This window comes from Amyelois transitella, chromosome 30 (assembly GCF_032362555.1).
Source record: "Amyelois transitella isolate CPQ chromosome 30, ilAmyTran1.1, whole genome shotgun sequence".
Lineage (NCBI taxonomy): Eukaryota > Metazoa > Arthropoda > Insecta > Lepidoptera > Pyralidae > Amyelois > Amyelois transitella.
The window spans coordinates 3,343,058-3,369,608 of NC_083533.1; the positions used below are offsets into that span (position 1 = coordinate 3,343,058).

Sequence of the window (26,551 nt, forward strand, 5' to 3'; positions counted from 1 at the left end):
ACATACACAGGGAGATGGAAGTGAAAGAGGCCAACAGACTCAATTTGTATGCGGAGGTGGTGGCAACTTAGATTTGACCGCCTGTGTCTGCCGTCGGGTCACATTCCTTTTATCAACTACAGCCGCGGTCGTTCTTTTTGGGGGTGGACGCTTGTCTACTGCCGTCGACGAGCCCTGGTCACTGCATATGTCCTCTCCTGGAAATCGCTTGATTAAAGCATTTAGCTCACCTTCGGTTGTGATCTTAACACGCTCACCAGTTGGGATCTTAATATTGATAACTCCATCGAGAGTCCAACAGTGCCTCATACCGAAATGTCGTCGAGCCGCTAAGAACACGCTTTGCCTTGTGTGTGTGAGAAATTCGGCAATACTAATTTTGGTACCCTTTAGTGCTGTTTTCTGGTTCCATATGTCAGATTTTGTCTTCAGAGAGCAGAGACTCACTAATACTGGACGAGCTCGGTCTGGCCTTCTAGTTCCAATGCGGTGACAGATCTTTATTTGTGCGCTTGAATCTGTTAACTTAAATTTATCGGCAAGAAGGTCACTCACTATTACCTTGATATTTTCATTGGGATCTTCCGTGACACCATTTAGCACCAGCACTTTCCGTCGGCCTCTCATCTCCAAGGAGTCCACTCTGCAGCCTAAATCCTTTATTTGCTGTTGCAAATTTTGAAAAATGGAATAGACACACTCCTTGAAGTCCCGGAACTCCCGTTGCAACTGACCTATATCTGCTGATGGTGCTGCAGTAAGCCTCTTCTCAAACTCTGCCATGCGACAAGCTAATGAAGATTCCAGTTGCCTCTGCGTCTGTTGGACTTGCTCCAGTTGTAAATTTCGCTGTGTGTCCATTTTGTTTGTGTAATAAAAGAAATTTATCCACAAGGCAGGCAGGTGCAGGTATTCCTTTTATTATATCATTAACTTAATGATTGTAGTATTAGTTGTTGTATAAAACTAATTAAAAGTATTAAAAATATAATATTAAATAATTAAAATATAGGATCAGCTGTTTTTTAATGTTTTGCCTGCAACTACCCACAGGAAAAAAAAACTAAATATACAACAAGAACTAATATTTGAGGAGAAACTTTGTTTGTTTAGGGCCTAAACAATTAATTAAGGCCTCAATTAATCATAAATCAACTAATCAATTAAAATTAAAAAAAAAAACGAAAACTTTTTGTTTCAAATTTTTTCTATTATTATTTTTATAAAATAATTTTTATTATTTTATCCATAATTATTATTCCAGTGATTTCTTAGGCATACAGATTTGACCTTGCATTTTGTTCTTCTCAGGTAAATTATTTTATAACTGTAAAGACTTTTAATCGGCTGTATTTTTTATTTATATTATCTATTATTTCTTGTTATTTCTCAATAAGTCTTCCGAAATAATATAAATGAATAAATAAAAATTTATTTTCCATTTTAAAAGAAAATTATCATTAAGCAATGCAACTGGACGTGGCGTTTCAGTCTTTTCAAGACTATTGGCTCTGTCTACCCGGCAAGGGATATAGACGTGACCATATGTATGTATGTATGTAAAAGAGAATCAGTTGTTCTAAAGTCAGGAGGAAGAAGGAGTTATTAATTAATGGAAATACATTTAAAAATAGCTTTTTACTCGACTGTAATCAACGATTTATCGTCGTTCAAAAATAACTCATCTTCACATCGAGGTTGTCAAACTTATGACTTCCTATATTAACTTATAAGGGTTAATTTCGCCAATAAATTGTATGATGACCCCCTAGGGTCGATGGCTGGCTAAGGTCATGTGATTTTATAAATACATTTAATTACAACGCCGTGTGGTTCCTGGCACCAATGCAAAAAAGAATAGGACCACTTCGTCTCTTTCCCATGGAAATTTCCCATCCATTGTCGTAAAAGGCGACTAAGGGAAAGGCTTACAAACTTTTTTAGGCGATGGGTTAGCAACCTGTCACTATTTGAATCTCAATTCTATCTTAAAGCCAAATAGCTGAACGTGATCTATCAGTCTCTACAAGACTGTTTGGCTCTGTCTACCCCACAAGGGATATAGACGTGATTATATGTATGTATTAAAAGCTGTTTTATCAAACTCCATATCATCTTCACAGATCCTACTCAATGAATTGTTTTTTTTTTTGGGACAAATTACACTGATTAAGTTAGTCTCGAAGTAAGTTCGAGACTTGAGTTACGATATACTAACTGAACGATACTACATTTAATAATAAATACTTATAAAGATAAACATCCAAGACCCGGGCCAATCAGAAAAAGTTATTTTCTCCTCATGCCCTGGCCGGGAATCGAACCCGGGACCTCCGATGCCACAGACAAGCGTACTACCGCTGCGCCACAGAGGCCATCATATGAATCTATATAATAAAATCCTGATACATAAGGATGTATTCACAGAAAAAAAAACCTTAGTTACATGACCCAGCTGCCTTGAAAAACACTGAAAAGCCACGTTCAGCTGTATGGCTTTATAATGGAATTGACATTAAAAAGTGACAGGTTACTAACCCTTCGCGTACAAGAACCCCAAGTTTATAAGCTTATGCTTTAGTTGCCTTTCACGACATCCGTGGGAAAGATATGGACTGGTCTTATTCTAAAGTTCCGAAAACTACACGGCAATGTAAATATAAATAAATATATACGGGACAAAATTATACAAATTAGAACTATATAAATAAATATATACGGGATAAAATTATACAAATTAGAACTATATAAATAAATGAATATATACGGGACAAAATTATACAAATTAGAACTATATAAATAAATATATACGGGACAAAATTATACAAATTAGAACTAAGTATTAATAATTTCGCGGTATTATTAAGCAATTTAACAGTTATTCGTTGAACAATATCGCGTTGCGAACGGCTGCGCTTGCGCCACTCGACTCTCATCTTGGAATACAAGTGGAATTTAATGAACGCTACCGATTGTTACGATATCGTGGTCAGCGGTGACCGCATTTGCTTGATTATGACCATTGAAATAAAATTAAAAGTACAAAATAAAGCAGAAATTTATTCTTCATATCTTCACATGGATGTCGTAAAAGGCGACTAAGGGAAGGGCTAATAAACACGGGATTTATCTTGTAGGCGATGGGCTGGCAACTTTTCACTACTTATTTGAATCTTAATTCTATTATTATGCCTACGGCTGAACGTGGCCAGTTCAGTGTTTCCAAGACTGTTGGCTCTGTCTACCTCGTAAGGAATAAAGGCGTGATTATGTAAAGCGGAAATTAAAAAAATATCATTTAAAATGGAATGTCAAATTTAAATAAAATATTTGATTTGACCTACAAATCTTTACGAGGTTCCTGCGCCAAGCCCAAGTCAGATATTTTTATTGTCATTAAGGTAGTCATCAGTCCTATGAGAAGCTTTCTCACGAGGTATTATCTTTTATTATTTTATTTTCCTTTTTCTTAGATTAATTTTAATTATAATCGGATTTAATTTATTTCGATAATTTTTTTTATTTATGAAAATTAAATGATTGTAAAATAATAGGTAAGTCGTTTTATGAATAAAATTATAAATTAAATATAAGTCTATTTTCTTTTTTTTAATTAATTAAAATTGATAATTTTAATTTCAGATTATTAAGAATTAGTTTAATTTTATTATTAAGAAGGTAATTTAAAAAACTTGAAGTTTTTTAATTATTTGCAAAAAAGGCCATTTATTTTGACAGGAATTCCGAGAAATTCTCTCTTTGTGCAGCCCTTTTTTACAATCTTCCAAATTTAATTATAAACCAATGTTCTTTTATATTTAAGACAGATTATTATTTACATACTTTTGCATTATTAATATGTAGATACATTTAGCTGAATGTGCGGATTTCCTCACGATGCACTCCAGTTTTGTAATTTCAACACGTTTTTAAAATCGATACGCGTTCAAAATCATAGCGTGCATTTTATTAATTAATATTATGGCTGGCAACAGTTACCTGTTCTTAACCGACTAACGAGAAGCGAGCGTTAGGAGTTTCACGCCGGCACGGAGAACGGATTTTATAAATTTTTTTTTAATTACTGGGCGAAGGAAGCCGAATTTTGGCATGTTGACAAATGTAGGTTACAACTACGAGATTATCTCGTATCTCCCAGGGGAACACACGAGTGGAACTCCAGGCGTCATCTGGTTTCATAAAAATATTTTTAATACACACATAAAATCACGCCTCTTTCCCGGAGGGGTAGGCAGAGACTACCTCTTTCCACTTGCCACGATCTCTGCATATTTCCTTCGCTTCATCCACATTCATAACTCTCTTCATGCAAGCTCGGCGGTTTCGGTTACTTTTGACCTGACCCTTTACCAGGACGACCTTAATTTGATCAAGATACGATATTATTAACTAATGTTTCTAACTAATGTTTCTACAATGATGATGAACTTGGTAAAAATCTGCTGATTCAGGCAATAACAGGAATCAACCATTTAAACCAACCAACCATTTAAACCATTTAAATTAAAAGTCAGATCTTGTAAAAATGGTTACAGAAATTAATACTGCCACGAATTTTTAATTGTGCCGTGTGGTTCCCGGCACCAATACAAAAAAGAATAGGCCCACACCATCTCTTTCCCATGGATGTCGTAAAAGGTGACTAAGGGATAGGCTTACAAACTTGGGATTCTTTTTTAGGCGATGGGCTAGCAACCTGTCACTATTTGAATCTCAATTCTATCATTAAGCCAAATAGCTGAACGTGGCCATTCAGCCTTTTCAAGACTGTTGGCTCTGTCTACCCCGCAAGGGATATAGACGTGACCATATGTATGTATGTAATTTTTAATTCAGTTCATAAACGGAAGTTAGGTCCCGTTATCTGATGGCAATCACTTTCGTAATTAGTAAGAGGTCCTGCCGGGGACTTCGCACGCGTTATTTTTTTTAATTCGAGAATTTTTTTGTAACAGGGAGAGAGAGAGAGATCGAGATTCCCATAGAATAGAACCATTCTGTGCGGGAAGAGACATTTGACACAGATTTATTAGTTCGTACAAAGATATCAGACATTATACTTATAGGTATAAATACTTATAGTCACTTCTATATTCCTTGCGGGGTAGATAGAGCCGACAATCTTGGAAAGACTGGAGGCCACGATCAGCTGTGTGGTTTTATGGTGGAATTGGGTTTCCAATAGTGACAGGTTGCTAGCCCATCGCCTACGATTTTATAAAAAGTTTATAAAAACTTGGTATTCCAAGGGATTATCCTATGCCAATCCCTTAGTCGCCTTTTACGACACCCATGGGAAAGATGTGGAATGCCTTCTATTTTAATGTGCCGGAAACTACACGGCACGTACAAGCAAAAATACCTACAATGGAAGATAAATCTTACCAGAAGGCTTTAAAGGTGCATCAGCTGTCATCAGCCATCATTACGCAAGCGCGATGATTAAATTGTATTCAGTACGTGTGCTAAACCTCCATACCACAAAAAGATGGTAGTAGGCTAACGTATTTCCGCTCCGACAACACTTTCACAAGCCTCTTATTGATAAAACCCAGAAAAAAATATTTCGAAACCGTATACGTTATGAGATAAATGATATAACAAAAATTGCACAACTCACCTAATTAAATTCCTTTGCCAAATTAGAAAAATAAAATCACACACTACTTATTTTTGACACTCAAAATGGAACACACACTTTTTTCGCGAATTCGAATTTCAAACGCACTGAACTGTCAAAAGGAAAGCGCGCGAACGACCGCCGCCATGGTGAAGAGTAGACTATCGTAACCCGCCAAAATATGAGGCCAAAATGATAGTTACATAACTTTATTACAGCATATTACATAAAAATCGCCGCTAGCACTCGCCGTATATTATGCAAAGTTTAAAATTTTTAGGTTATCGACGTCCCTAATTTTTTTCGGATGGCACGAGCGCCCAGTTGAAAGTTTCAGTATGAATGGATTCCTTGGATGTTCAGATAGCAAGACGGATGTCCAAGCCCCACCATCGGTAGTAGGTCACCGTCGCAACGACGAGAATCGCGCATTCTGACCACCTGAGAAAGTGTTTAACAAGGTCAGTGAGTTACGATCTTGTAAGAACGCGCATCATTTTATTGTAAGCATTTTTTTTTTTATGTTATTTTCTTCATTGCGTGACTTTTGATGTAAATAAATTTGTTTGTTGTCACGAATTGCGGAAGAGACGTTTTGTATTGGTAGGTAATGATTTATCAGCTGTATATGTGACTTTGCTTATACATAGGCAGGTACATATAATCACGTCTATATCCCTCGCGGGGTAGACAGAGCCGACAGTCTTGAAGACTGATACGTTGACCTGTTTGGCTTAATGATAGAATTGAGATTCAAATAGTGACAGGTTGCAGGTGCAACCTGTCACTATTTGAATCTCATCATTTGGTGTCGTATCGGTTGAACAAGGTACCTATAAGCTTGGAATTCTCCAAATCCTACTAACATTATAAATGCGAAAGTTTGTGAGTATGTCAGGATGTCAGTATGGATGTTTGTTACTCTTTCACGCAAAAACTACTGAATCGATAACGATGAAATTTGGTACGTGGGTAGCTGAAGACCCAGAATAACATGTAAGCTACTTTTTATCCCAGAGTTCCCGCGGGATTGATAGGGTTTTCATGCGGACCAAGTCGGCGGCCTCTAGTAGGTATATAATTCTTAACGTGACAAATCACACAGATCAGCCTAGAAGTTCAAACCGCAATTTGACGCAAATTAACCATACCTAAGTTATAAATACCTATATTTTCCAAAACCTTGGCAAATCTAAAAAATAGATGAAAATCTGTGTTTTGCGTCTTAAAATGCGTGATGCGCACAAAGGCACAGGTTCGAATCCCTTCTCGACCATGTACGAGTATACGGGTGTGGGTTACTTACCTGCAAACGTTGCTTTTGTTTTGTTTGTTGCTCAGATGGGAGTCACTTTGTGTAAAAACCTGACTCACCCAATCCAGGATCCGTTGTCAAAGGCCTACCCCAGGCTCCTCTCCAGAGTGGTGAGGATGCGACCGGGACTGAAGCCAGGAGGAAGAGGGAAGAAAAGTGTTGCGGATTAGTCCATTATCGATAGTTAAGCCTGGGTCTTGGATGTTTATCTATATAAGTATTTATTATAAAATATAGCCTATCTCGATATTGTAAATTATTTCAGTTATTTGTTAAGTTATTATGTCAATTCTACGCACACCATGATACTTACGTCTGTGTGCTGTGTATGACTCAAATTCACACATTTACAAACTATCATAATATCATCTTCTCAGTGGCACCCCAGTAGATAAGCGGTCTTTGGGTCCCAGGTTCGAATCCCGGGCTAGCATAATGACAAAGTGAGGACGTAATCAAGAATGCAACCTTTGAAGACTAATAACCATGAAAGGAAAGGTTTGAAAAAAAAAAACAAAATTGTCATACGTTTTTTATTTAAACAAAAATCTACAAACATGGCGTCTAAAGGGAAATGCAATACACAATAATACAATTATAGATACAAAAATAAATAAATCAATATAAAAGTTCATACGATTAGAGGCGCACACTATACACTGATTAATTAGCAGACTTTGCTAATTAATTTTACTCGTATTGGCGATGAACTGTAATAATTTCTATTGTACAGTTAATGGGACTGTGAAATATTTTATTTCCAGTCAGTTCATACCGAGACGAGACGTCACATTTGAAAAAAGCGGTTTCAAAACTTATATTTATTTAAAAAGGAAAAATTTTTTTTCTTTGTTAAATAACGTAAAATTTTGAGACGCAATAATATGAGTCCGTCCTAGTTTCCCGTGCTGGTGTGAACTGACATCTTCTCTTTAGCGGTATTTTAAAAAATATTGTATATTTGAATTTTTTTTAAGATTCTTAAATCAAAACCTTCGTCGATGTCTTCCTGGCAAAAGAATGTTTAGGCTTCTTTTTCGTTCCAAGCGACAGGACCCTATAGCGTGCGCCGAATACATAATAAAATTGTACAAAAATATACGTTATAAGCGTTTACACACAAAATGATACGTCTTAAACAATAAATACTTAATTCATACAAAAATGGATGGAATCGTGCAGTCAAAAATTATTACGGAATGATCGATCACCTAAAATACAAATTATAAGCCACTTAAACATTAAAATACATTGGTATAAAAATTTTGTACATGTAAATTACATACCTAATGCAAGTAAAGAATTTCATTACATTTTTGTAAAAATTGTATAGTTTAATGACGATTTGACTTAAAAATACAAGACCAAATTCATATTAGCACGAGCGTTTTTAGCCAGGCCCTTAAAAAGTTACACCGATATGATTATTTTTTATTTCAACTCGAATTTGAACTTTAAAAAATATATATAAATCTTTTTGTATACAATTTTAACTAGAATTTAAAAGAATAATTAATCTACTGCTACTTGAAATTGTATAGAAAAATATTTATTAATTTCGAGTTATATCAAAAGGTATTTTTGTAAAGTAAACGCAGGTAACAAACTCTCGCTCTAAAAAACAAACACTTAATATAACATAATAAACGCGACTTTTAAAAAACGCTCGTGCAAATAATCTAAAAAACGCCAATAATCCACCACATTTTGTACTAAAAAGCTATCCGAAATTTCCTATGTCTATTCTTATACAGACTTTGTTAAAAATTAATTTGCTACCACACTGTCACTCCTTCAATCTGTGAATTCTATTTAGTCTGTTCTCATATACGTCATCGGGGTTTATTGGCTCTAACGTAGGTAACGTAGAAAATTCTAGGTGAGTGTCCATTTTATTTTGAACGAGGTGGACAGAGTCTAATTTATCTGTTAATCTCTGCGTAATTTAAGAATTTCAATTATAAAATGATATTTTCTAAAAGAAATAAGTTCATACAATTTGAAAAAAAGTTATGTCAATGTTCAAAGGCCATAAAAATATTTGTATGATTTTTTTAAGGAAAATAAAAGTTATGTTTTTATTACCTTTCGTATTAAAAAAAAATTAACAGATTTCTGGTGGGATCATGTAACCTTAAAACCTCTAAAACCATATAAAATTAAATAAATGTGATAAAAATTACATAAAAACGCACTATAAGTACTTAGATTTCGTGAACATATTATCAAGCGAATGTATATATATTGTCACTCTTTACGGGGTTATAACTACATTATTTGCTGTTTCCAACTAAAGCTTGTCGTACAAAATACTATAATTAATTCTATATGTGAATATATACTGATTCGACAATTTTTTAAAGATTTATCTGTCATTAGCAATCTTTAACAAACACGTCCACTTAAGTTTTAAGTTTGTGTGGTATCTAGATCCAATCGGGCAATGAACCCCAAAATTGACGAGGTTGCATGAAAAGATTGATGAACGTGAATGATGCAAAAGTATGAAGGGATAGTGCCTTAATTTTAAAGATGTACTCTCTGCCTAATACGCAAGTAGAAAAGTGTAATCATATAATGTGTAATTTAGTTTATATGACAAGTTTTAAAGAAGAGGTACCTTAAATGCAGATAGTAGGCTATGACAGTGAAGTTTGTAAGCAACTAAGTACTGACAAATAGACAAGTCTCATTAAAAAATTGTACAAAACAGTAAAATTCTATACAAAATACGGTATAAAAATATTAAAGTACACACAGTTACATACTATTCTATTCTTATATTTTTAATGTTATCTTTTCATCCTTTAGTCCGTTTTTTTTAAAATATATATTTTAACACACGTATTAATCAGCAACTTTCAAAGTAGATGTCAAGTATATGTAATTCAATCATATTGTTATTCATAATTTAAAAAAAAATCTCCTGTCACGACATAGGTAAAAGATTAACCCCGAAATAACAGAAAAGATTTTGATAAAATTTCATATGTATCTGTAATTTTTTTTTAATCTCAATTTTATTTGGATTCACTGCTTCACAGCAATGCGTGTTTGTATAAAACCTGATATGTGCGTGTGCGTACAATTTTCACTTGTCAAAAGACAGAAGACTATCAAAAAGATACAATGTACAAGATCACGATTTTCTGATACAGGCATACTTTGCTAAATAGAAAATCCTATCAATGTATAGTGTACACTTTGTAGTTAAAGAAATAAATGCATTTTCATTTTTTCATTTTCAATGTAGGTAGGTACTGACATTGGGAAAAATCTTTCAATTTAATTTCTATTTATAAATAAAGCAGGTATTAAACATATTACGAACGTATCTTGAACGAATTAAGGACGTCCTGGCAAAGGGTCAGGTCAGGAGTACCCGAAACCGAGCTTGCACGAAGAGAGTTATGAATGTGGATGAAGCGAAGGAAGTATGCAGAGATCGTGGCAAGTGGAAAGATATAGTATCTACCTATCCTTCAGGGAAAAAGGTGTGATTTTATGTATGTATTACAAATGTGACATGTTTCGACACGTAAAAAAACGAGATAAAATAAAGGTGCCTTCACGTGCGCGTTTAATACCTGTATTATTTTTAAATAGATTAACGCGAAATTTTTAAAATAAGCTATATTTATTTCTATTCTCTCTGTTATCAGTCATTATTCGTAAAAAAAACAGCTTTATTGAGCTAATTACTTTGAAACTTAGTAGGCAAGTTGTCATAATTTTTGGCCTCACAGAACACGGTGAAATCTTTGCGTTTAAGTCTTCTTTTACCACCAGTAATATTGTTTGATTCGAAGCCTCCTTCGTCCCCACAAGGCAATACGCGTGACAAATTGCCAAAAAAATTATATTACAAGTGAGAAACAAATTAGACTGGACTTAATTTTTAAACACTGAGTCTTATATAGAACAATCACAACATATAACTTACAACTATGGCCACTTTTTTTTTTAATTGGGAGTGATTTGATTTAATTTGGTAACGACCCATAAATATATGGAGTCACCAATTTAATATTACTTAAAATATTTTTTTAGATAAGTATAAGATGTAAATTGAGATTCCTGAAATACATTAATACAATTTTGAGATTCTTCAAATAGTTATTTTTTATAACTATATTTTATAACCAATGTGGTATAAAATTAATTGTAGGTACATATTAAGTCACATTACATTGTTAAACATTGGTTCTGAAAATTATTTAATTTTAAAAGTTTTTTTCTTTAATACATGTTATAGTTTATTTCCGAAGCAGTAAAGAATATTTTGCAGTTATGATGAAAAATATAATTACAAAATACACAAACATACGCTTAAGCGCTATCTACAAAAGAATACAGGTTTTTCGCAAATTCCACGGCAGCTATAGTTTTTACCGCATTGAAAGGTACCCTATATCCTTCTCCAGACTCTTAATTATACATATATAAATTAAGAATAAGAAATTAAGGAGATTAATTCAATAGATAACTCGTTAAGTGGTAACAAACATACAAACAATATATCGCATTATTACGTACCTCTTCTTAGTGCGACGCACACCCCAAAATTTTGGAAAGACAGATAATGCACATTGCACATTCATAAGTTAAACAATAAGACATTTCGAATCTATAGACCAAATCGTGTAAGGAATTTAAATGTAAATATTGAAATTAAATGATTACTAAGATTGTCTGTGTACGAGATATTATACAGGTCAATGCCCTTTTTGGCCGACTTCGAAAAATAAAGTGGTTCTCAATTCGTCCTAATGTTTTTTCTTTGTCACCATAGAAATAAACTATAACAAGTATGCTTTGTAAAAGTACAATATTTTCCTATCAAATTTCACTAAAATTGTATAATTTGTGGCATTTTTGTCGTCAACTTACATAATACACGCTTACAATAATAATAAAAAATGTCACTACAAAAATAATAATTTGGTAAAAATTGATTGAGATATCATTCTTAATAAAATTAGTTACAATACAATTGATACAATTATTGCTTAAATTTTTTAAAGTCGAGAATGGACGCGCCCTAACGTAATTTATTTTCTTGGCTTTTGTTTTGTCCAGGAAACGTCCTAAGGAAGGTACCCAGGGCCGCCTACGAAAAGGCAAGATAGCAATCGGAACAATGTTAAACAATAGAAATGGCATATTGTTCCTGAAATTAACAGCGTTTGTAAGCGTCATCGACATGTAGATATCGATCCCAAAATTGAGATAAACGTTAAGGCGTCACTAACTACTATCAGTTGCTACGTCACATTCACAAGTAATTGCCGCTTCTATAGGCTTGTATTATTCCGAAATCTATCTAAGATGATTTATGTGTAAGATTTTACTTCTGAAAATCCGTCAACTCATATCAACGCCCCACGTAGAATTTTTATTTTATTATTATTTTTTATTTGAATTCGTATTTTAATTTTATGTAGATCATCTATTCCGTATTATATAATATCTTTTTGATTCGTGATACAAATTAGGACACATTCTTTGTAAGCTGCCAAAGGGTTGAACAAAAAGGTGTGAAGGCGCGTCCCGTTAATGAAATACATAATAATATAATATATACGTGAACAATAAGATATGTGCTTGATGAGTACTCGCCGTGTTAGGGTACCCATACACGAGAGGGTCCGGTCTTAAACCACTGTAATTAATGTCTGGTATTGGCGATTCTGAAAATAAACGTGACACTTTAAAATATTTTGTGTTATCTTAATTTCACATACATATCACTACAATCACGTCTATATCCCTTGCGGGGTTGACAAAGCCAAACAGTCTTGAAAATACTGATGGGCCACGTTCAGCTGTTTGGCTAAATGATAGATTTGAGATTCATATAAAGTGACAGGTTGCTAGCTCATCACCTATAAGAAGAATCCCAAGTTTATAATCTCTTAGTCGCCTTATTTCGGATAGATTTGAGATAAAGGGAAAGATTGATTACCCATCACCTATAAGAAGAATCCCAAGTTTATAAGCCCCTTAGTCGCCTTTTAGGACATCCACGGGAAACAGATGGAGTGGTCCTAATCTTTTTTTTTATATTACCACCGAGAACCACACGGCCTAGAAAAAAAACTCACAAATAAAAAAACATGCATTAAAAAAAAAACAAAAAAAAATATACCTATCTATATATATATACACACACACACATACCTCCTAACAGCGTACGCGGTATACACAACCAAAAGCGTAGTCACGGCGCTAACAGATGGCGCTAGTGTCGCGGCGCCGCCATAGCGCGCCTGGTCGCAGGCGGGCGGGCAAACGGGAACTATGGTTTCTAGGCGAGTAATAAATAAAAATAAAAATAAAAAATAAAGCATGCTTCATGCCGAAAATTCGGAGTACCTACTAAGATAAAATCATTTAATAAATTTTGGCAAAAAAAATATTTGTTTAACATACATACATATGGTCACGTCTATACGTCCCTTGCGGGGTAGACAGAGCCAACAGTCTTGAAAAGACTGAATGGCCACGTTCAGCTATTATTGGCTTAATGATATAATTGAGATTCTAATAGTTACAGGTTGCTAGCCCATCGCCTAAAAAAGAATACCAAAGTAAGCCTATCCCTTAGTCGCCTTTTACGACATCCATGGGAAAGAGATGGAGTGTTTAATTTTGTTTAAACTTTCTCAAATGCATTTTTAAGGCCTTTCTCCCCACTTCACATAAGAGTGCCGAGTTCGATCCTCGGTCAGGCCGTAATGCAAAAGGAACTGTTTTTGATTGACCTGGGTCTTGGATGCTTATTAAGTAGGTATAAGTTGAGTTAGTATCCCGTGTCACAAGTCTTAAACTTACTTTGGGGCTATATATTTAGAATTTGTGTGATTTCTCCCGTGTATATACTATAAAAAAAACTATGTAATGTCTTATTTTTTCGGGACAAATTACTCAGATTGAGTCAACCGCCTCGAAGTTAGTTCGAGACACGTGTTATGTATGTCATTAAATTTAATTGTTTCTAGGCGGGTAATTATAACAAAATCAAGCATGCTACATGCCAAAAATTGGAGTTCTAGAATAATCTTAGTTCAATTATAATGATAGACTTAAAACATGAGGGCAAAATTAAAATAAAAAGGACCTAACATTTATAAGCCATTTTTTAAGATTTTACATCTTACAAAATGGCTTATAAATGCATCCATTCAAAAATGGATCTTAATACGAATAGCAATAAAACACACTATGTCACTCAAATATAAAACATTGTCATAGGATTGTGCACTTTATTGTAAAACAATAAGATCCATTTGCGAACGGACGGACAAAATTATCAGCGAGTCCATAGAATTATTAATAATTTATTATGCTGCAGTGTAGTTTGTTCCGCCGCATCTTCTACACATGCGCTTTGGAAGCGCATTTAAGTGATATGACGTCAATAAGTGGTACTTTGTATCACATTTTGAAAATAAATCTTTTCTATTCTATTCTATAAATTCAATTTGCTTAAATTATTGAGGTCTGCGTTACACGATTATGCTAGAAATCCACAAATAACACAACAATTACAAGATCAATCTGTCGCCGATACGGCATACCTACGCAATGGCAACACTACAAAAATTAAAAAAAAAATACGCAAGACTACTACAAATTTGTAACATTACGATAACGCTGGCCGGAAAAAAAAAGAAATAATGACACAAAATGGTCGATGAGCATTATTTGGTCATGCTTCAATATGGATTTAAATGTGGATCCCGGGTTCGTCTAAAGAAAGACTCCATTGAGACGAGCCCGGGGTGCGCCCTTTGACCATGGACCCTGGATTGTGTGAGTCAGGTTTTTACACGAAGCGACTCCCGTCTGACCTCCACAACCTGGTCCCCTGGGCATCTAGTTGTTACATTCACGTTGTAATCAAAATGTTTAAATGTTTTGTGTCTGTTTGTCTTTCACGTCGAAAACACTGAACCGATTTTCATGAAATTTTTCATACACATATTGTCTAGTCGGGGTACTTATTTTTCAAATTCAAATTAACTTATTCCTTTAAAATATGTGTATTCAAGAATAGTCAGTAAATATAATTGACAAACATACATACATATAGTAACATTCGAATCGAGATTCAAATAGTGACAGGTTGCTAGCCCATCGCCTACAAGAGGAACCTTAAATCCATAGACCTATCCCTTAGTCGCTTTTAACGACCATCCATGGCAAAGATATGGTGTAGTTCAATTCTACAGTGCCGGTAACCACACGACAGTTTCACACATACTCAATATACTGAGGCGTTGGATATCACATTCAAGTCAAATATTTATATACTAACTGTCCCAGCAAACGTTGTTTTGCCATATAAATAATTTTTAAGTTATTTCTAGTTAAAAAAAAAATTGTTAAGAATGGGCAACCTTTACCACTAAGCGATATGAAAAATAGGTGATGGCCGACTCTCTACTCGATATGCTCACAAAATTTCATGAGAATCGGTCAAACCGTTTCGGTAGAATACGCTAACGAACATTGTGACACGAGAATTTTATGCATAATTTTTTTTTACACAGACTTTACACTTCAACGAAGCCAACAAACTTTTTACAACTCGGATTTGAAAATTTTCATTTCATTTCATTTATTTCTGAACAATGTAGGTACATTGTATTGAAATGTTACATTAATAATTTTGACGGCCTCTGCGGCGCAGTGGTAATACGCTTGTCTGTGACATCGGAGGTCCCGGGTTCGAATCCCGGCCAGGGCATGATGAGAAAAGAACTTTTTCTGATTGGCCTGGGTCTTGGATGTTTATCTATATTAAGTATTTATTATAAAATATAGTATCGTTGAGTTAGTATCTCGTAACACAAGTCTCAAAGAACTTACTTCGAGGCTAACACAATCTGTGTAATTTTATAATTAAAAAAAAACACTAATATTTTCATAAACTCACCGAACAAATGCACTTGACCCTCGTCTGAGCCCAACTTGTTCTGCGCCTTGCAAGTGAACGTTCCGTATTGCTTCTTTTCAATGGTGAGAACTCTTATCGTGGTGTCTGTGAACTCATCAGCTGTCGCGAAGTGAGATATCCTGGTAATTTATATATTATTATTATTATCTTGATCAAATTAAGGACGTCCTGGTAAAGGGTCAGGTCAAGAGTACCCGAAACCGCCGAGCTTGCATGAAGAGAGTTATGAATGTGGATGAAGCGAAGGAAGTGTGCAGAGATCGTGGCAAATGGAAAGAGGTAGTCTCTGCCTAACGCTCCGGGAAAGAGACTTGATTTTATGTAGGTATGTATGTATGTATTATTATATATTATATACTTTAAACACACTAGCAGCTCATTAAGCTGATTCGTGTCAATTATGTATGAAAAATGAAATTTTACAAATTTCCAAGCTTGTGAGAAACACGTTTATTTTATGTAAGTACCTACATGATTCACTATTTCATTCATAAAATCACGTCTATATCCCTTGCGGGGTAGACAGAGCCAACAGTCTTGAGAGACTTATAGGCCACGTTCAGCTGTTTGGCTTAATGATAGAATTGAGATTCGAATAGTGACAGGTTTATAGCCCATCACCTATAAGAGGAATCCCATGTTTAACAACAGCCTATCCTAGGCTAGCAACCTGTCTCAATTTGAATCTCAATTCCATAATAAAGCCATACAGCTGACCTTTCAGTCTTTTCTAGACTGTCGCTCTGTCTATCCCGCAAGGGATTCAAAAGAAGAGTCTTAAATTTATAAGTTTATCCTTTACTCGCCTTTCACGACATCCACGGGAAAGGGAAGAAGTTGTCCTATACTTTTTATTACCATTAAAATTAAAATATACAAGTGTTTCATACCTGTAAGGGATAGGCTTACAAACTTAGGGGTTCTTTTTTAGGCGATGGGCTAGCAACCTGTCACTATTTGAATCTCAATTCTATCATTGAGCCAAGCAGCTGAACGTGGCCGATCAATGTTTTCAATACTGTCTTGCTCGTGTCTACCCCGCTGATGTCGTAAAAGGCGACTAATGTATAGAGGTTTATAAAATTGCGATCCTTTTTTTTAAGGCGATGGGCTAGCAACCTGTCACTATTTGATTGATTTGATTCTATCAGTCTTTTCTGGACTATTGGCTCTCGTAAGGGACGTGACCGTATGTATGTATGTATGTGAGTGTTTCATACCTGTAATGCTGGTTATTGGAAAGTTCAAACTCGTCCTTCAGCCAAGTGATGGCCGGCGGCGGGTAAGCCTCCACGTGGCACTCCAGGTCCATGTCATATTGCAGGGCCTGTGAACACCACAGAATAATATATAAACATACATACATACATATAATCACGTGCCGTGTGGTTCCCGGCACCAATACAAAAAAGAATAGGACCACTCCATATCTTTCCCGTGGATGTTGTAAAAGGCGACTAAGGGATAGGCCTGTCCCAATCTCGGCCTAGGCACAGTCACCACAGGCGCGAACTCTACTTCCAAATTGATATTCCTCCTTGCACATTTCCAGACTTATTCTTCAGATAATAAAAGCCTATGAGAGGAAGCGAGAGAGGAAGAAAAGAGAGGCGAGAGAAGAAAGTGAGAAAAGAGATAATCATAGAGTAGGGAAGAAAACTGAAAGAGAAATGTAGGCAACCTTCTTGGTATACGACATAGCAACGGTTGCCATGATGTAGTTTATAAGAGATATGTCAAAAAAATATTTTTTATTTGTCAAATGGATATTCATATTAATTTTATGTTGAATAATATAGCGATTTTATATCTGATTATTTTTCTCCTCTTTTCTCCTTCTATCTTCTGTGGGAATTAAATAACTTTTATGACTATAGTTTCCTACAAGAAATAACTAAACTGAGAGATATAAGAGTCATACCTGTCCCAATCTCCGCCTAGGTACAGTCACCACCGGCGCGAACTCCACTTCCAAATTGATATACCTCCTTGCACCTTTCCCGACTTATTCTTCAGATAATAAAAGCCTATGCGAGGAAGCGAGAGAGGTAGAAAAGAGAGGCGAGAGGAGAAAGTGAGAAAAGAGATAATCAGAGTCGAAAACTGTAAGAGAAATAACTAAACTGAGAGAGATAGAGTCATACCTGTCCCAATCTCGGCCTAGGTACAGTCACCACCGGCGCGAACTCCACTTCCAAATTGATATTCCTCCTTGCACCTTTCCTAGACTTATTCTTCAGATAATAAAAGCCTATGAGAGGAAGCGAGGGAGGTAGAAAAGAGAGGCGAGAGGAGATACGAGTAAGTAAGTGAGAAAAGAGATAATCATAGAGTCGAAAACTGAAAGAGAAATAACAAAACTGAGAGAGATAGAGTCATACCTGTCCCAATCTCGGCCTGGGTACAGTCACCACCGGCGCGAACTCCACTTCCAAATTGATATTCCTCCTTGCACCTTTGCCGACTCCATTTTCCGCCACGCAGTAGTACGTGCCGCGGTCTTCCTTGCGTATGTTCGCGATTTTCAGCACGTTACCGCTGGAGAATCAATCAATCAGTCAGTTAATTCTTAACGAACCATGATACACAAACAGCCGTGTGGTTGCCGGCACTAATAGAAATAAAAATAGGACTACTCCATCTCTTTCCCATGGATGTCGTAAAAGGCGACTGAGGGATTGGCTCATAATCTTGGGATTCTCCTTTTAGGCGATGGGCAAGCAACCTGTCACTATTTGAATCTCAATTCGATCATTGAGCCAAACAGCTGAAAGCAACTCACCGCACTTTGCAAAAGTTATTTTTCTACATACATATAATCACGTCTATATCCCTTGCGTGGTAGACAGAGCCAACAGTCTCGAAAAGGCTATGTTCAGCTATTTGGCTTTAAGATAGAATTGAAATTCAAATAGTGACAGGTTGCTAGCCCATCGCCTAAAAGAAGAATCCCAAGTTTATAAGCCTACCCTTCAGTCGCCTTTTACGACATCCACGGGAGCGAGATGGGAGTAATCCTATTCTTTTTCTATTGATGCCGGGAACCACAAGGCTATTTTTCATATTATTTTTATTTAAAATGCAATAATAATTACTTGTAAATGGATCCTCCGGTTGGCAAAATGGCGTTGTTCTCACGACGCCAGTATATCTTCGGAGGCGGGAATCCACCGGCATAGCAGTTCATCTGAGCGCCTAAAACAAACCAAAAATAAAAAACTATATTTCTTCTACTCTGACAAATCATTTTTTTGACAAGACCAGTTTATTTAGCTACCGATTTGGCCATGTTATAAACGTTTAACTATACGTACACCAAATTTCATCCGAATCGGTGCAGCGGTTAAGCTGTGAAAGCGGAACAAAGAGACAGACAGACTTTCGCATCTAAGGATAATTGAACCTGGGTGAGGCATGGGAACCTACGCCTATTCAATTAACCCTAGAAAGGTCACAGTAGTATCAGGATCAGTCAGGATGGTCAAATAGAAGTCGCTTTATGACCTCACTCGTTACCCTGGATCGTTGACCCCCTTTATTTCCACTATATTGTGTGTATAGTGATACACTATAGTGGAAAGGACCACTCCATCTCTTTATCTTGAATGTCGTAGATGGCGACTAAGGGATAGGCGGATAAACTTGGGATCCTGCCTCCCCTGATTATAAGTATGTATGTTTGTATGTATTTTTAAGAGTATATCAATAAATGCCGTGTGGTTCCCGGCACTAATACAAAAAAAAATAGGACCACTCCATCTCTTTCCCATGGATGTCGTAAAAGGCGACTAAGGGATAGGCTCATAAACTTGGGATTCTTCTTTTAGGCGATGGACTAGCAACCTGTCACTATTTGAATCTCAACTATATATATATCATTAAGCCAAATAGCTGAACGTGGCCATTCGGTCTTTTCAAGACTGTAGGCTCTGTCTACCCCGCAAGGGATATGGACGTGACCATATGTATGTATGTATGTATATCAATAATTATATATCATATATAGAGAAGTATTTTTAGTGGGAGAAGGTAAGAATCATATACAACTCACTCTCCCCCTCGCTGGCGACGAGAGACCTGGTGGAGTTGTCGGATATGATGGGCGGCCGCCGCACCTGGAGTTCCACCTCGGCCGTGATCTTGTTGGTCAAGGAGATCAGGACTTGGCACTGGTACCAGCCCGCGTCGTTCTCTTGGATATCTTTAATCTGCAATGGGTAAATTTATATAGCCAAGGTCAGAAGTGTGGGTCCGTATTGGGTGATTTTAAGGTTGAGGAGGTCAGACGGGAGTCGTTGCCTTACTTACCCAATTATGTTCAAAAGAAATAAAACAATATTTATACTTTTTACTAACCACTAATGTAACTCCAAAATTTTATGGCGCATTCTTCAAAAACTATGAAGTTTCATACAAACTTGCAACCCCTATTTCATCATTGGGAAAGAATTTTTAAAATTCCTTCCTTAGCAAACGTCTCCAAGTCATAATCTACCATCCTGCCATCTTGTATCTGCATTGATTCAAAATTAACTCCGCGCATTTAGCGCCACCTATGTAAGAGAGCACAGGTTTTTCACAAATCCCACGGGAACGATAGTTTTTTACAGAACGAAAGGTATCATATGTCCTTCCTTCTCCATACTCTGAACTATATATATGCGAAATGTCTAAAAGATTGGTTGTGTAGATAACGCGTGAAAAGAAAACAAACAAACAAACTTACTTTCGCATTTATAATATTAGTTAGGATAAATGTACACAAAATTATATGCAGGAGCATTTTAATACAGTACTTTTAGTACAAAGGTGACCTTTATTATGAAGTTATAAAAAAAAGAGATAGAAATCTCTTCCAGTAGACCCATGAGAGGAGAGATGAATCTTTATTGTAACAATTACAATTTGTGAAGTACAAAAGGCGGAAACTTAAATATTACACTTACAGAGAGTGTATAAGTTGCGGTTGCATCGTCGAATCTTAGGGAGAAACGTGAATCCCTCAGGATGAGTCCAGCGTTCGAGGAGAGCGGGATCGATTCTGTGGTCTTCAGTCTGTCGTATTTTACCTGGAAAAAAAATATTGAAAAAAATAAAATAAAACCGACCTCAAGGAACATGTGCCGTGTTGTTCCCGGCATCAATAAAAAAAAAGGAATAGGACCACTCCGTCTCGTTCCTATGGATGTCGTAAAAGGCGACTAAGGGATAGGCTTATAAACTTGGGATTCTCCTTTTAGGCGATGGGCTAGCAACCCTATCCATCGGCCTATCAGTCTTTTCAAGGCTGTTGGTTCTGTCTACCCCGTAAGGGATAAAGACGTGATCATGTATGTATGTATCAAGAAACACTAAAAAGCTGGAACTATTTGATAATTAACAATACGTCGTACTTTAGTCATTAGTGGGTTGGCACCTAACCAACGTATGTATATCGATTTCTGGAGGAATTTTTGGGGGCCATTGGCGCCGTCTACCAAGTCACCGATTCTTCTGCACTGACGCTTTAGAAGCTGCAGTAAGCTTAGTATCAAGTAATTTATTCGACGTCAACCAAAGTTGTAAAACCAAAAGATATGACAATTATTAAGTGATATTAAAATGAGCCATAATAATAAATAAATAAAATATATATTTTTAATTTACCGTTGCTATTCTAACCTAGGCTCTGTCCACCCCGTTCGGGATCAAGACACATTGGAAACTTAATTTCTACTCTATCAAACATGCCACTTGAACGGGACGCATCGATCATAATTAGTGTTAAGTACAAAATAAACATTGGTTCCCCTCCATTCTAATAAATGTCATTGTAATAATCATAAAATGTTTGCTCTCTTCAGCAAGTGTCACAATTACACACATATATATAATATAATCACGACTATATCCTTTGCCCTTATCTATACTAATATTAAGGTGAAAAGTTTGTTTGTTTGAACGCGCTCTTATCAGGAACTACTGGTTCGAATTGAAAAATAATTTTTGTGTTGAATAGACACAGCTAGCATGGCATAAAGTAAGTTATTGCAAGATTATACAAAATTTGCCGTAAAACTGCTTGGCAGAACAACATATTATTGAAATTGCCATTAAGTTTTCGTTTACATAAATAAATAAAAAAAATCTCTTTATCTATTATCTCTCTCAGCTCCAGTCTATGGAGCTAAAGGTCATCATTACATTTGTATCATTGTTGAATTTGAGACAATCTATTTCTAAATATAGAAAATGCGAAGGTGGTCTCTTTTTTAGAATAACCTTATTCTTATTCAGTTGTATCCTGACCTCCTGTACAGACAGTCAGTGAGGTAAGTCATTTTAATATTATTTATTTATACATACATATGGTCACGTCTATATCCCTTGCGGGGTTGACAGAGCCAAGTCTTAAAAATACTTATAGGCCACGTTCAGCTGTTTGGCTTACTGATAGCATTGAGATTTATATAAAGTGACAGGTTGCTAACCCATTGCCTAAAAAAGAATCCCAAGTTTGTAAGCCTATACCTTAGTCGCCTTTTACGACATCCATGGGAAAGAGACGGAGTGGTCCTATTCTTTTTTGTATTGGTGCCAGAAACCACACGGCACCCGGCAATTTATATATTTGGATGACCATCAGCAAGTTTTACAATCGTTAGCTTTTTAAATATACCTTTGAGAGCCAATTACTGGTCATCACTAATAAAAAATAAAATTTTCGAGAACGCCGTACGAACACTAGTTAAAAAAAATTTAATAACATCTATACTGTATCTATGTATATGTATTTATAGTGTATATTATGTATCTTGTATGTATTTACGCATTTTTTTGTAATGTATGTATTTTGTCAGTATGCATGTGCACTTTATCGCACCACCAACTTAAAGTTTTTTCTGTTTGGTCAGCTGGTTGACTGGTAGAGAATGCCAAACGGCATTAAGTCCGCCTTTTGTACATTTTTGTTTTTGTGCAATAAAGTTTAAATAAATAAATAAATATACTAATATTATAAAGCTGAAGAGTTTGTTTGTTTGAACACGCTTATTTAATGAACTACTGGTTCAAATTGAAGTTTCAAATTGAATAATCTGGCGTGATGTCTGCCCTGATGTGATGTGTGATCTGTACAATACCTACTTAGTCTATGATTCAAATCAAAAATTAAACCAACAAAAGATACGATCATAAAAATTACTGGAGCCCACATCAGATTGAATATCAGCCGCTTATAGTCTATTAAATTCACGGTTCAATGAATACAAGTAGCAAAGGGACAGGAAACTATGTAATTTATATTTGTACACTCCCTTTGTTGGTTGGTCAACGACTTTCGTTACATGATACAGACAATTATTTTTTGTAGCATTATAATATGACTTAAGAAAATTTAAAAGGCTTATTCAAATACATATGTATTATAAAATCACGTCTATATGCCGTGTGGTTCCCGGCACCAATAAAAAGAAGAACAGGACAACTCCACCTCTTACCCATGGATGAAGTAAAAGGCGACTTAGGGATAGGCTTACACACTTGGGATTCTTTTTTAGGCGATGGGTTAGCAACTATTTGAATCTCAATTCTATCAGTAAGCCAAATAGCTAAACGTGACCATTCAGTCTTTTCAAGACTGTTGGCTCTGTCTACCCCGCAAGGGATATAGACGTGACCATATGTATGTATGTATGTCTATATCCCTCACGAGGTAGACATGACCAACCAAGACAGGCCCTTATCCCTTAATCACTGAATCCGATAATGACGTCTTTATCCCTTGCAGGATTGACAGAGCCAACAGTCATCAAAAGACTGAAAGGCCACGTTCAGCTGTTAGATAGATTTACTTACTTAATGATTAATTAATTACTTATTTAATTACTTAATGATAGAATTGCATTCAAATAGTGACAAAATAATGTACATAACTTTGCAAATAGTCATTGGTACATAACTGAAGTGGGATTTGAACCTGTGCTTTTCTGTGCATAACACATTCAACCAGGCACCTACCGATTCAACCACCGACCCTCTGGGTATCTTAAGGCATAAAGTCCTGTACCTGTTGTACATTTCACGCGCATAAAGTTTTGAATAAACAAATAACTTACCCAAATGACAGGATATTCATTGGCATAGTGAACCGAGCAATCCAGGTCGACCTGACCTCCGATATCCCTGATTTGTTCCTGAGTGATGTGCGATATAGTCGGGGTACGTTGGGCTTGAGCTGTGAACAATAAGTCCAGGTTAATAAATATGTACACTCATATCTCTTCTTCCTCCTTTGTAGTCTGAGGCTTGTAGTTTATAGGCTGCGTTTATATACATACATACATTCCTGCAAGCTCGGCGGTATTGGGTACTTTTGACCTGACCCTTTACCAGGACGTCCTTTATTTGATCAAGATACGTTCGTCTAGGTCTTCCCACTCCAACATTTCCCTCCACACTCTCCATGTATATCTGCTTAGTCAAACTGTTTTCATTCATCCTCTCCACATGACCGAACCATCTCAACATACCCTTTTCTATTCCTATAACTACATCTTCATTCACATCACAACATTCCCTTATCACGCTGTTCCTTATCCGGTCACTCAATTTCACACCCAACATACTCCTTAACGCTCTCATTTCCACTGCATTTATTCTGCTTTCGTGCTTCTTTTGCCATACCCAACTTTCACTCCCATACATTAATGTTGGGACCAACACGCCCCTGTGCACAGCCAGTCGAGCCTTTTTGGATAGTTTCTGACTCTCATTGACTCGCTCATAAAGGCATGCAAAGCCCCATCCACCATGTTCCCTGCGTTCACTCTCCTTTCAATATCACTATCATACTTGCCATCTGATGTAAACTTTGATCCTAGATATACAAGCTCTTTCACTTGCTCAACTTTTTCTCCTCCAATAAAAATATTACATGCTGTCATTTCTTTCTCCATTTCAAAAACTGAAATTGAGACCGCAAAGTAGGTATATGAACCTATGCATGGAAAGTATACATTTTGTGGTCTCAATTTCAATTCTGAAATAAAGATAAAATTAATATCTCTGAAACAATTCAGCATTTAATTGACTGTTAACAAAAAAGCTATGCATAGGCATAGCCATGGGCAAAAGAAATAAAAAAAAATTGCGTTTTTTAATCATTATTGCAACAAAAATAATGTGCAATGGACTTTATCGCTAGGCATTTAGTTTCATAATGAAAAATATCAGGACGTTCTCTATGAAATTTAAAAATGGTTTAAACTGGACATTTAAAAGTATCACATGCATTTATTTCTTTTTCTTCAAACTTGTGCAACAAATATAATATACCTAAATGTGAAAGTTTGTAAAGATGAATGGATGTTTGTAACTATTTATCTCAAAATCTACCGGAAGGATTTGATTAAATTTATGGGTAGAACTCGTATAACCTGGAGGGGCGAAGCCCCGTCGCGCAACTAGTACAGTGCTTATAAAGCCATAAACGCCGGTATAGTAAGAACACCACCAAAAGACTAATAAGTGATCATTATGCACTATTAACAACTTTAAAAGCTCACAAATTGTTTAACAAGCATCTACTTATTATAACAAAGGGTAATTTATAGCTCTAAAGCTTATCACCCCTCCGAATCGACGCGATGAAGCGTATAGCATCGATTTTGAAAGGGGTTAAAATTCTGACCCTATTATTTTTTTCTATGTCACCAAATAACTAGTTTTAATGTCGCAGATGTTACGATATGTTAAAAAACTATGTTTATTTCATTTATTATAAAAATCTACTATTATTATTATAGAATTTTTGATAAAATTACATGTGAAAATTGACAATGTTCGTTCCGCTAGGAAATGTTGTAAAATGGTGTTAAACGTGTTTTAAAGGTACAAAACAGACGCGCGTACGTGGTATTTAAGCGTTAATTCATAAATAAGGTGTGTCTGGATCTCATAGTTTTTGCAAGCAAACAAAACACCATGAGCAGAGTGAATCATGCTAGGAATGAAAACTAATTAAAATGTGAAAGTACGCAATATTTGTAAATGAACATACATCTATAGTAATGTCCGTTATGCAAATGACTTACCAAAAGCAATATAACTCAGAAAGAGTCCTAAAATACTGGATTTTAAAAACGCCATCGTTCAAACAACGCTTCACCACACCTCACAACAAAAACTTTCGTTTGATTTTTGACTTGTTTGTCACCGACTCGCCGACCGACGTTTCGTTTGAATGAGTTTAGTGAATGAAACATGCGTAGTGAACGATACTCATGAATGGGCTTGGTATTGCCATATAAAAAAGTAAAATTACCATTCACTAAATAAAAAATAATGTGCCGCTGATTTCCACTAGTTACGTACCAAACCATTTATACTTTTTAAATTTTTGCTTAAAAAGAGCCAAAACATATATATCTCTCATGTGTCTCAACGTAACCAGTAAAAACAAAACATATTTTTTTTGAAATTTCGCATCACGTGATATCTATTATTCCTATTTCAATGCGATTTTTTCCGATGTTGATCGTTGCCCTCAGTAAAACTTAAAAACTGGTATATAATTAATACCCCCCATCCCTCCAAGGGGTAATGCAAGGAGTCAGCTTTTTTATTTAATCACGCAGATTTCATTTTGTGGTGA

At 35.7% G+C, this 26,551-nt stretch overlaps 2 protein-coding genes across 2 annotated transcripts in view; both read right to left on the bottom strand.

The window, feature by feature from the left end:
- The window catches only part of LOC106130997 (fatty acyl-CoA reductase wat), a 29,394-nt gene extending 23,429 nt beyond the window's left edge, over positions 1–5,965 (bottom strand). The window contains exon 1 of the mRNA XM_013329962.2: positions 5,642–5,965. The gene's annotated coding sequence lies outside the window, so the exon portion shown is untranslated. The remainder of the gene's footprint in view (positions 1–5,641) is intronic.
- A 1,820-nt stretch (positions 5,966–7,785) lies between these two features.
- On the bottom strand, positions 7,786–26,136 carry LOC106130989 (lachesin). The gene is made up of 10 exons (XM_013329951.2): positions 25,992–26,136; positions 24,015–24,133; positions 20,865–20,987; positions 19,970–20,126; positions 19,014–19,113; positions 18,300–18,456; positions 17,139–17,245; positions 15,898–16,037; positions 13,137–13,263; positions 7,786–12,646 (listed from the first exon to the last, which is right to left on the bottom strand). The coding sequence occupies exons 1-10, from the start codon at positions 26,044–26,046 to the stop codon at positions 12,625–12,627; spliced, it is 1,107 nt and encodes a 368-aa protein (XP_013185405.1). The 5' UTR covers positions 26,047–26,136; the 3' UTR covers positions 7,786–12,624.
- Positions 26,137–26,551: the final 415 nt, after the last annotated feature.